Genomic DNA, 12,200 nt, shown 5'->3' with positions numbered 1-12,200 from the left:
CCTATGGAAAAAAAACAATAAAATTGAGGCTTGTAGAAAATCATGCTAATTTCTTCAGTCTCTCACTACGTTTCCGTTACCATATCAGACCATAGCTCCTTCTAGGAGAACATGAGTACGCACATTCTGAAAACGGAGTTTCTCCACCAAGAATCACACAAAACTGTTTAAACTGTTACTCCTGTAAAGCGGCCTTGGGTCCCCTGAAAGGCGCTATATAAATTAAAGTTATTATTATTATTATTATTAAAAGCACAGCTGTGAATCTGTTTACCAGAGATGTGCTCATGACTTTCTTGGAATTAAGTCATTCAGCACGAAAAAAAAGAAAGAGCATTTAATGTGACTTATTGGCTATAAAAATCTTTGCCAACTGAGACCAAAACAAGCGATTAGTCAACTTATCGACGAACAGGGACCTGCTTTAAACGCACAGTGCGGCTGCACATTTGAGCAGCTCTCCCGAGATCTCACTCATACACGCACACACACACACAATAACCTAATCAGACATTTGGTTTGTGTTTGGGAAACTAGTGTCTTGTCCGTCTTGTGTGTATCACCAACATTATTCTGGCTGAGAATGAAAACACACCGCTATCAACAAAATAGTTAGCTTCAATTCGCTCTACTTTATGACAAGGAGAGATTTGAACCAGTTCACACAACCATGACACCATTTGTTGTCGAGTTCAGAGACGTAAACAACAAGCTGAACCACAACAGTTTGGCAGCAAACGTGAACAGAAGAGACCATCTGCAGCCAATTTGGCTTCTCCATCATCACGGTAATGTCGCAGAGAACAAAATAAATATAAAGACTCGACTCGCACAATGTCCTGTGTGTCCGTTCTGACAACAGGTCGCACTGTAACGTCAGCTCCCGCGCCGCCATTACTCTCGCTTGATTTGACACTGAGGCCGAATACGCCGATAAGGACGTGATTCCGCGTGGAGTCGAGGCCCAAACACAGATTAGCTGTTTATTCCCCAACGCTCGGTGGCGTGCAGACATTTAGTCGACTGTTGAGAGTCGGAGCAGATATGGTGAATATTATCACTCTCCGAGCAGGGACAGGTGATGCCATGCTGGGTGTCGAGGTCAGAGCTGTAACAACCAGACAAGAAGAAAAAGATGGTTGTGCTGCAGGTTTAAGGGAAGAAAGAAGTAAACTATTTTCACAATTCACCGCAAGTTGAAGCAAAAATATCCATCTCTATGTCTTTTATTCTCCACGGTTAAATAGTCTTTTTTGCTTAGGAAAGTTCCTAACTGAGTGAAATGGCTCGAAGTATTTTAGTGGCAGCCATGATAAGAGCTGGTAGAATCCTTTGAATGCTGAGGAAAGGTGCTTCAATGCTTCCTGATTAGGGTGCGACTACATGCCCACGGTCTAAGTGTGAGTCAGCGAACTAACTCGGCACGAACAGCTTTCATTGAATAATGCAGATGATTCAAAAATATAAGTTGCGTTTGTCATATATTTGGTTTCCATTTGTCGTCCGAGGAGAGCTGATGCAGGTAAACAGTCCGTGTGGAGAGCAGCAGAGGCAGAACCCATCGCCTATCGTCTGACAGAGATTAGGCTTCTAATTGGTTTTAAATTAGCATGTAAACTGGCTACTTGCTTGGTAAACAATCCGTCTTCTCTTGACTCAAACGTCATTCCGGCGTAAGTTGCTAATCCACCTGTAAACAATCACCAGCGCACGGAAGAGAAAGTCTTGGCCCATCCGCTAGCTCCAATGGAACCCCAGAAATTTCGCCCATTGCCCCCAGACGTGCAATCGGCGTCGGGCCGTTAGCCGACGGGTTCACAGATCTTATACTGATCTTTTGACCAAAGCGGAAAACAAGCTGTACATTGACATACCACCTTTTGATTCACACATCCAGCTGATATGGAGCATGCTAATGTTAGCATGCTCCATGTTTCTGTCCACTTCATCAGAGTCCTTTTAGCTCAGTCTCCACCAACTCCTGAGGGAAATGTCCAAGCCGGAGCTTGTTAGCTGCAAAATGTAACAGACTATTTGAGAGCTGGGTCTGGACACACATACTGGTGAGAGTGAAGCGAAACAGTAAAGTTGAAGCCAGAAAACCAAAACAATAAGCTTAAAGATGCTAAACGCTCCTTAGAGCTGAGGGGAAACTGCAGGGACGGTTAATAATTACTGTGGCTTCGTCACTATGAGCAACCCCTTTTATGTTACATGTAGATTGTTGTGAATTGGTTTTGTAAATAAAGAATGTTTTTGAAGTACTAATGGCGTTCATAATGTAGGTTAAAAGGCAGCGGCATGAAGTCATCTTTTCCACCCAGATCAGCTGATGATCAGTGATCTCTTTGAGCGGCGACATCACATAACAGAGCAGTCTATTTAAACAGCCAGCTCCACTGCTGCAGGAGCTGCTCACTGACCAGAGAACACTGCAAGAGGATTTTCTTTCTTTTTTATATTTCAGATCCACTCAAATGACCCCAAACAAGTGACAAGTGGAAACAACCCGACTCCGTCACACAAGTTTCCCACCTTAATTAAGATAGGGTAAGTAGTGTTCTTCTCTTCTCCCCTCATGGCATAATCACATTACAGCTGTGATTTATCTGAGTGCAAGCGATGTCATATATATATATACACGGTCACGCACAATGCCCCCGAGAGAAGAGAAGTGTCTTTGTGCAGGCTCACCGAGGCGGTAAACACACTGCATGGGCAAATGCGTCAACACCAGCTCTCTCTCTCTCTCTCTCTCTCTCTCTCTCTCTCTCTCTCTCTCTCTCTCTCTCTCTCTCTCTCACCTGACCACTCTGGTGCCGCCTTTGTTGACCTGCATGTCCACCATACATCCCGAGTTGACGTAGGAGGCCAGGTTGATCTCTGAGAACTCGGCCTGGGGAACACAAAGGAGAAGAAATTGATTGTACGTCCATACTGTAAAAGGTCAAGTTTGTCCCCAGTAATTAAACTCCCTGACTCTGTACTCTGATGCACAAAAAGGTCTTTCTGACAGAAACCTTCATGAAGTGAAAGTAAAAATGTTCTCTTGCGCCATGTGAAAGCCATGTGATGGAGCTCCAGCACTTTTTACTTGACAGCTTTCTTTTAAAGAAGAAGAAGAAAAGAGGACAGGAAAAGTACCTCTGGCCACCAAGACAGTTCAGACAACAGATCCTTTCAGGTTGACTTCATTTTACGTTTGTGCATTTGCACAACAGAGAGAAAAAGACGAGTCACAGAGAGTTGGTGAGAGGAGGCGAATGAAGTTCTCCCCAGCTGGTGGCCTCCCGGACAGGGAGAGCCTTGTGAAAGGCCGTAGCCCGGATACCCAACGACTCAGTCAAAACTCCCAGAGATGTTTGAAAGGAGGGGCGACGGTCGACTTCTGGGAATGAACTTTTCTAGACGGACAAGGACAACTCAATATTCCTGCTCAGGATTGTCGCCGTAGTCTCAAGCTCTATTGATGTTAACGCTCCTGACCAGATCTAGCATTCGTGGAATGATCGTTTCTTCCGTCTCATTAATGGTGGTGTTCTAAACTAAAGGTTGATTACTTAATACATCGCCTGATAAAAGGGATAGGTTTTGTTTTGGAGGTTTTTTTTTAATTCAACCGGCATATTTTTGTAAGTATTATAATACACATCGTCAAAAAATACAGTTCCTGTAACTCATAAGAGTAATTTGGCTTCACCTGAAAAGTGCTGTAGGAGTGTACTTCTGCAGGGCGTGTCAGTACAATGTGACATCACCGTTGGGTGTGGTTACATGTCGGCGGCGCCTCAAACTCACCTTATCGTGCAATAAGTAACAATACGCTTTATGACCAAATAGCTGCAAAACACACGGTAAACCCATCAGCCTCAGCTGTACGTCGGGTTCGGTGCAAAATTAGCAATTGTCAGCATGTCAGCATGTTAGCAAATGATGAACAACCGGTGTAACAGGTGCGACATTGTGATGGTGTGTTTCTGTGATAAAAGGAATGCAATTAGCGACACAAGGCTGTACTTGTTCTTTAATGTCAGCCAGCATTGGCCATGTTCCATGCTGTCTGGAGACGAAGACGACAGCAGAAACAGCTCATCAGTCATGCGATATATTCGGCAAAGGCCTTTCTAGATCCCGTTTAGCACATTTACTCTGTTTCCACATCAAGGGAGTGCAAATACTTTTTTTCCACAATTGAGGAAGTGTTATTGAATTCTGCATCGCCGTGGCCATTGGCTACAGGTCTACATTTGTGGCTGCTAATACAACAACAGTTTAGTGAATGCTTAGGAAGCTGCTCTCCACTGTGGTCGTGGCCCACAGAGGACGGTTCAGGTCAGAGGGATGCTCAACAGCGGCCAGCTGACCACAGACATGAAGCTCTTCACGTCACGTCTCAGTAGGAGGAGTGACGCTAATGCAGAGGATGTAATGGGCCCTAAACAAGCAGCCTGCTGACTCTGCGTGGAAAAACTAAAATGTAATTTGGCATGACGTGGGATCGACTACCAAACAACGCTACACAAAAACAATAACAAGCCATGGCTGCATTTCATCTGTCTGTGAGTGCTTTAAAACCTGAGTCAGCAATGGACCAGAATCACTGACTCCCTCTTCACGCTGCGGTGTGTAACGACGACACGTTGCTCAAAGGAGAAACAAAATCAGATGACGATGCCATCCATCGAAGTGCCAAACTTAGACCAGGAGAGCAGCTTTGTTCATCAGCTCTGCTGGTGATGTCACGTGTTTTGAGGAAACTAAACTGGAAACTTCAAGAAACTTAACATGAAATGATTTGTGTGATTTGATGTTTGACAGCTGATCATAAGCTGATGCTGTGATGGCCTCGCGACAACACCCCCCCCCCCCCCCTGCAGCGAGCTGCTGTGCTTTGACGACTTCAACCGCCGGGCACGGTTAGCTCTATAGATCAGCCTCAAACTGAACTGAACCACGCCAACATGGATGGGGATGAATGCAAATCCTCCAGCTGACCCTCTACTCAACCCGGCTCCTGCCAATTTGCATAGAGAGTGAAGTCAATTCGCTATCTACACGTTCTCATAATGTGATGAGCACTTGAGCCTGCTTTAACCACGCTTTACAAAAGCCTTTCATCCACATAAAGAGGAAATATTATCAGCAATATTCCCTCAGAGATAATTTCCCCTTTCATGCAGCGCCACAGCCCGTGTAAACTCTGTATGGGGGAGTGAGTTGCTTCTGAAAAGAATGTGCCAACATAATGAAACTGGGGTTTTGTTGGGTTTTTTTGCCAAGAGAAGAAACAAACAACAACACCGACCACTTCTAATTACTGTGTTGCACTCTCTGAGGAAGAGCAGGGGGGCGAGGAAATGCCGTAATCGTATTTAAGAAAGGGACAACGAGGCGCCACTCACACTCAACGCGCTGCAAGGACATCCACTTGGCTCCTTTCCTTTTCTCGGCCCTTCTCTGAAAGAAACATCTGTGTGCTCAGCAGCACACGCCTCGCTAAACAGGACCGCGCGCTCTAACACACACACACACACACACACACATCCTCCATCACTGCATCTCCGAAACAAATCCCATCCAAAACAACACCGGGGCCTACGTTGACTTTTGCGGCAACCTGATAAAACCAGAGAGTGGGCGACGTTTTGGCAAGGGCCGCGGGCCGCTCCACGTCACCTCTGATTGGCTGGTTCTGGGTGAGAGGAGTGCGAACAACCACTGTCATTGGGCGGTAATGGATGAAGCGGCTGGTGCGGGGCACAGGCCCAGAAGCCAGGACAGGAGGCTTTTTCACCGCACCATGGTTACCGTCGCGGTAACGCATTCAGGCGCTTTTATCGGAGCAGCTCTCGCCCTGGGAAAGGAAAACAGGAAGTGATACATGGGGGCAACTGCCTCCAGAGCTTGTTGAGCCGCATTCAGGCTGAATTAAGAATAGCTCTCAGCTAATCTGTTAGGAGGAGCAGAATCAGGGAGGGCGGTACGTTTGCTCCTTACTGAACTCGTTCTTCGGTTGTCTGAGTTCCTGCCAGTCATTGCTCACTGATAACTTGTCCATTTACAGTAATCCGAGCAAACTAGAAATGTAGAATACAGAGGGTGAAGCTAAGACGCTGAAAGAGACATCTTTTGGTAAAATGTTACTATCAACTCTCATGAACTAAAGACACACTGTGAAAGGGATAAAGCTGTTAGACAACAACTCAGAGACCGGACAACGCTGTGGTAGCGACCTGTCAATCATAAAGTAGCCACGCCCTAAAGCACAGTCTGTTTGACTCTAAATTAACCATAGTTTACGAAATGAACATCATGCTGTATTGAAGAAGACTTGAAACTAGAGATTGAGACCATAAACTCATGTTTACAATGTTTACTGAGGCAATAAATCAAGAGAGAAGTAGAGTCATTTTCTAATAGACTTCTATACAACCAGAGGAGTCGCCCCCTGATGGACATTAGAGAGAATGCAGGTTTGAGGCACTTCCGCATCACTTTTCAGAACCAAAGGTTGCCGCCTGAGTGTAAGGCGCTGGTTTAGCTTAGCGGCAGACATTTACAGGCGAGCCTCATTCATCCCTGCAGTGCTGCGAGCATTCTGCCAAGCCATGTGGACAGTACAGTAAACACCGCATGACTCCTCTGGAACCTTTGCGAGTATTTTTAGATTTGGACCAACATGTGTCGCTGAGGTTCAGGTGGTTAAAGTGCCTTTTGTTTTGGTCACGAGTCAAATTGCACACAGGATCCTTTGTCCTTTAGCAATAAGAGCTTGGAAGGATGGGTCAAGCTGCACTTCAGCTACATTGTGCAACGAGTTCTGGGAAGACAACTTGTAAATCTTAGACATGACAGTCCATGTCTAAGCCCGTGAAAGATACCGAAACGTTGACGTATGAGCAATGAAAGCAGTCGAAGTGTTAGTTAAACTGACATTCTGGATCATTTAAGATTAGATGGGAATATACCAGCACAGAAATGTTGTGCTGCGGTGAATTTATACATAATATACATTGAAAATGAATCATAGAAAATATTAAAAGTATAAGAAAGCATACTTTATTGTGATTATGAAAAAGAGGACATCTAATCACAGAGGGAGGTATTTCGAGGAGTCCATGAATGTAAAATAAGAAAATAGATGTTCTCATAACTGTTCTCCTTTTAACACTGACCTTGTTCCATTAATACAGTTATCCCTTTCCTTGTATTTCTGCTCCCGAGTGGAAGACCAAAGTGGAAAAGCTGTTGATAAAATCGTTGTAGCCCAGCTGGAGCCTCTTGTTGTAGTTTCCTTTTATCCAGAAATAGAAATGTTCCGTGACACAATGTGCTTCTTTTACTGCCTCAACTCTTTAGCTTCAATGGGTCAAAACCTTGACCCACCGAGACCTGGATGGACAACTTCTCAAGATAAAATGTTGCACAGAAGTAGCTGTTACTTGACTCCCAGAGAGCAACGAATGCTCACTGGAAAGTGTTAAATTGACGCATGAGAGTTGGACGAGCTACTCAGTCCTGTGTACAAATGTTGACTGAGAACAGACTGTGGTGATTTGAGCCTGCAGGGCAGCTACGTTTGTGTTGACCACCTGTAGTTGACCTCTTGATAAGCTCAGTTGAGTCACACACACACACACACACACACTGGTGCAGTTGAGAGGGCTGAAGTACAGCGGACCATTCATGTGCACCACGGGGGGATTATTTGCCGCTAATCACTACCACCTTGTACAACAGCGGAATAATTCATTGAGGCACTAAACGTAGAGAGAGACAGATGTTACACGCAGCAGCTGGACCGGTCAAAACATCTGCAGCGAGTACTGAACCATATCGTTCGCCTTGGCAAAGTTCTGCCCAGATGCCCCGTGTCATGGCCGAATACCAGCCCAAAAAAAAAAAAAAAAAAAAGGATGGTTCGGATAACAAAGCCAACTGCCTGTGAGCTGCCATGACCGGAGCAGAAAGGAGCGTGGACAGCGCTGAGGTCACATGCCTTCCGAGCAGATGTCGCCCTGCCCGACCCAAACCACACACGGTCCGAAGAACCGCCTCTTGTTCTTTCACAAACAACGGGCCCTTTCAAATTGAACTGCCTAATTTGTCCAAATTGTGTAAATTGCCGTGTTTATGGCTGTGCAGGGATTGCTGGTGGCAAACAGTCAGTTTGTTGGCTGGCTGTCATCGTGTTTGTGATCAGCTTCGATCGCAGCTGGGGGACATTTGTGTTTGACATTTTTGAGAAGTATGAGTCATGAAAAGCAGGACGGCAATTTAGGGTGCACAATATGTCGGCTCCAGAGGCCCTCGGCTTGGCGCTGCCGCCATGCTGCCCACATCTAAGGGCATCGTAATCCGAGTAGGACGGGCATTCCCGTTCAAATCAACACAGCAGGACGGTCAGAGCGGTCAGAGCGGTCAGAGCGGTCAGAGCGGTGGGCATTTTTCCGTGTACCGGTTGTCGTATCAGAGAACAGTGACCGTTGTGTCTGAGACGGCCTTCGGTGAGCGGGGAGACGATTAGATGAATTATTTGGTATTATTTCTTGAGGATCATATATATTTTGAGGTCACAAGGTTGACGAGTACGTTCTGGGTCCAAGTGTGATGTGGCGACAACTAAATCAACAACTAACAGTCTGCTGAGAGATAAATCTTCCGTCACGTCTGGGGTCGACTCTTCCAGGGAGACTACATGACTTCTAAACAGGAGAAACAAGATGATTTTCCTCTTACAGCGAACTGTCTCCAACAATAAAATGCACCTTTGCATGACCAGCAGTTTATGGTGGCTAACGATAGCTAACTTTGACTTTACAAGTCACTGGCTTTTTAACCCTTTCCACGTGTGCTACTGTTAGAGTGAGTTTTTTGGCATTGTGGCAGTAAAAGTTACAGTCGCACTCTAAAAAGGCCCCATCTTGCATTTTTCTGATCATATCAATTTGGGCTACGTTTAGCGTGCATATTGACAGTAGCTGTGTGCCCAAAATCAGCCTGCCAGCACGACTGCAGATTAGGATTATGACAACATGGTAAAAAAAGAGGTCCCTATGACAGTATGTATGTGTGACAGTATTTATTTATTTCTGTCTTAGTTTCACTGTTTTCTCATGAGTCACAGGCTCGTGATATATGAGCACTGACCTGATGCATCTGCACATTGACTCTCCTTTTACCCCACAAGGGATTAACTGACCGAGTGAAAGATGTACAACTCCCAGCTCTGGTCATGTATTTGACTCAGAAGTCACATGTGAGGCCCTCTAGTCTCTGGCTGTTATACTCATAACTGTGAGGATCGCCTGGCATGTTTTCATCCAGAAGTGCTACTGAACATATATTCATCATTTCGCCCCAAAAAATAAAAAGGCGGTGAATTGGAGCCTGTTTTTATTCGTCACTCGGGAGCACAAAGCACAACCACCAGCGCTGCCGTGTGAGCATCGGTGTCCCGGTGGACACGAGACCTCAGACGTCTGCCAAACGTGCCTTCAAAGTGACAAGGCAATGAGAAGGAACGCTCCACAACAACGGGGCTCGTGAACTTGCTTGGGGAAGGTGCAGGTGGCCGGGCAGCCTGAATGAGAGACGGTGCATCGAAGAATCAAAAGGCGCTCCCTCTTTCTCTCCCCTCTCCCCTCCCTGCTGCAGCATCACATGCCGTGGAGAGTCTGCGCTGGACTCTGAAGATGGAACCTTATATGGCAGCAAGTAAGCCAGAGGAGAGTTATGTTGGTTTGGGAGCGCTGGTTCAGCAAGTTTGAACTGATTATTGTTGGTCAAACTGTTAGCTGGTAGGACGTGCAGTGGGTCTCTCTGCTTTTACTGTCATCCCCCCTGAAAAGGTTCGTCTCAGCGCGTCGCTAACTGTTCACACAGAGATCGCGTTTCCTTCGTCCCGAGGCTCTCAGCGAGGCGCACAAACCGCCTACGAAGAGGCTGGCTGCTGAAGGAAAGTAGTGGGCGACTTGTGAAAAGAGCGGAGGGTCCAAAGAGATCCAAGTAGGTCACAGTGGGAGCAATGGGTGAGATTTTACTTTGGGGGGGTATCAACTTAAGTGGCCTAATTAACTCCGCCACATTCTTATTGGGACACCAAAATATACATTTTTTTTCCCATGTAGATTTCATAGAAAAATCTCGCCTCTTACTCCAGCCCATCCCGCTCCAGAATGGATGTGACCACATCAGTAGAGAGTTGAGCAAACAGGCTGTAAAATCACCGGTCCAGCTTTTTTCCCTTCCCTCGTGAACACAGAACCCACCACTCCTTTTCAAAGACGGCTCCCGGCGCAACAATGGCTTGCAGATGTAAAGCTGTTTCAGCTATTTGAGGTAAATTAGATGTTATGTGCACACTGTAAATGCCGCGTGTCTGGACACAAAGTTCTGTGCATACGGTACGTAATATCGGCACTACTGTGTCGAGTTAATAATCGGGCTACTTTAAATGAACGCTTTGACGTTTGGGGAAACGCATGCTTCTTGTCTGAAGAAGATTGATACATGTCTCTGTGAAGGGATTGGCTAAGCCTAGCTTAGCATAAAGACTGGAGGTGGGGGGAAAATGCAGAGCAGTATCAGGTTTTTTTACACTTCAGTCCGAGACATAACGTGTCAGTTAGTGTGCTTCGGAGGTGCTAGGAGGCGAATTTTAATACTTTGGGTAGAGCTGTTTCCCCCATGCATTTCCAGTCTTAACGCTATGCTATGCTAAGCTAAGCTAAGCTGATCAACCCCTGGCTATTAACTCCCACAGACATATTCTCGTCTAATTTGGCTGGACGTTCGATGAGCATATTTCCCGAAATGTCAAACTTTTCTTTTAAGGTAAAGTTCAAATGGATAACAATATTTCAAGTAGCTTGTATTATAAGGAGACTCATCACAGAGGGGCAGTATCTATACTAGTGCAGTGCTCGTTCACTGATTGGCTCTTCGGCCAGATTGGCTCTCTGTATTGCTGCACTTTCACAGCTAACTATCTCATTAAAAAGGTGTAATTCAGCCAATTACATCATTTCAAATTGAGTGGCAGGCTACAAACGGAAGGTCACCCACAATGTTATTTCATTAAATGCAGCTTTTAAATGATTCATTTGAATATCTAAACAGGCAGAATTTAGGTTAAATGCAGCATACCTGCTCCACCCGGATCTCATACTCTCCGTTCAGTTTCTTCCCTCGAAAATACTTCGCCCTGCAAAGAAACAGAAGACAAGCCATCAAGGAATTGACAAAAGAAGTGATATATTTCATACATTGTGCGAGACCAATTTCATTGATAATCTGCAGATGGAGACCATTTGAACTGTATCAATGAGCGTATTGCAGTGAATAGGACCCGTGTGCTTCAACATGTGGACCCTCCGCTGCATGTGCTCCGGACGGTCAAAACAACCTTAAAATATCCGTTGTTTATTTGATCGAAGGAGAGCTGAAATCTCAACAGACCTTCCAAAATACCTTGTGAGCGGGCAAAATAATGACTCACCTTTTCCATAATTACGGAATCTGACCATGCGGGGCTTCGAGTGAACAGAATCTCTCGGCAAAGAGTAACTCATGAAATAAGAGTGTTGTGAGGAGAGCGCAATCAAGATGACGTTTTGGTGGCTACATTGAATTGATATTTCTATATTCTGCTTCACACTGGAGCCGTCTAACGATCACACAACTCTAGAAAGGAGTCAATAGAAGCCTTCTAGATCCTTACAATGCAACAGGGTTTATGGGAAATGAGGTCTTATTCGGAGAAGCACTTCGACTGAACGTATTCCCTCGCTCTTACTTGAGCTGCATGTTCCTTTGACAGACTTAAATACTGTAAAACAGAGAGCCTGTTTAGGTTCCGGATTATTGGGCTTTTTGTAGGTTACAGCCATGCTGCGTCCCAGTGCTCCGTCGGGCTCGGCGGTGAACTCTCACCCCTTGCAGACGTGGGACAGTTAACAATCTGTCGGAGGGCTCCAGGCTGGAGGCCCTTCGGTTACTGGGACAGGCTGTTTGGGATTTGGAGCGCACCAAAAACACTTCATTTTTGCCTCCTCAGACCTCCTCGATGTTTTCCACGTCGCCGTGTCCGTCCCTTTAAGCCCGTTCGTTATCGGTCATTCCAGCACACGGAGGGGATCTCGTTCTAAACGTCTCCCAGCTGGTTCAGGTCTCTCGCCGTCTCGTTCTCTGTAATTTAG

The 12,200-nt window shown here is 45.8% G+C and overlaps 1 protein-coding gene across 1 annotated transcript in view; it reads right to left on the bottom strand.

Moving 5' to 3' along the window:
- The window catches only part of syn3 (synapsin III), a gene marked incomplete at its 3' end in the record, with an annotated part of 90,921 nt that overhangs the window by 64,137 nt on the left and 14,584 nt on the right, over positions 1-12,200 (bottom strand). Inside the window, exons 3-4 of the mRNA XM_079294290.1 lie at positions 11,149-11,206; positions 2,805-2,896 (exon numbers count right to left, since the gene is read on the bottom strand). Of these exons, the coding sequence (XP_079150416.1) occupies positions 2,805-2,896; positions 11,149-11,206 (150 nt within the window). The remainder of the gene's footprint in view (positions 1-2,804; positions 2,897-11,148; positions 11,207-12,200) is intronic.

This window comes from Melanostigma gelatinosum (assembly GCF_949748355.1).
Source record: "Melanostigma gelatinosum genome assembly, chromosome: 22".
Lineage (NCBI taxonomy): Eukaryota > Metazoa > Chordata > Actinopteri > Perciformes > Zoarcidae > Melanostigma > Melanostigma gelatinosum.
The sequence above is the reverse complement of the archived record's forward strand: the minus strand, read 5'-3'. Positions and strand labels throughout refer to the sequence as shown.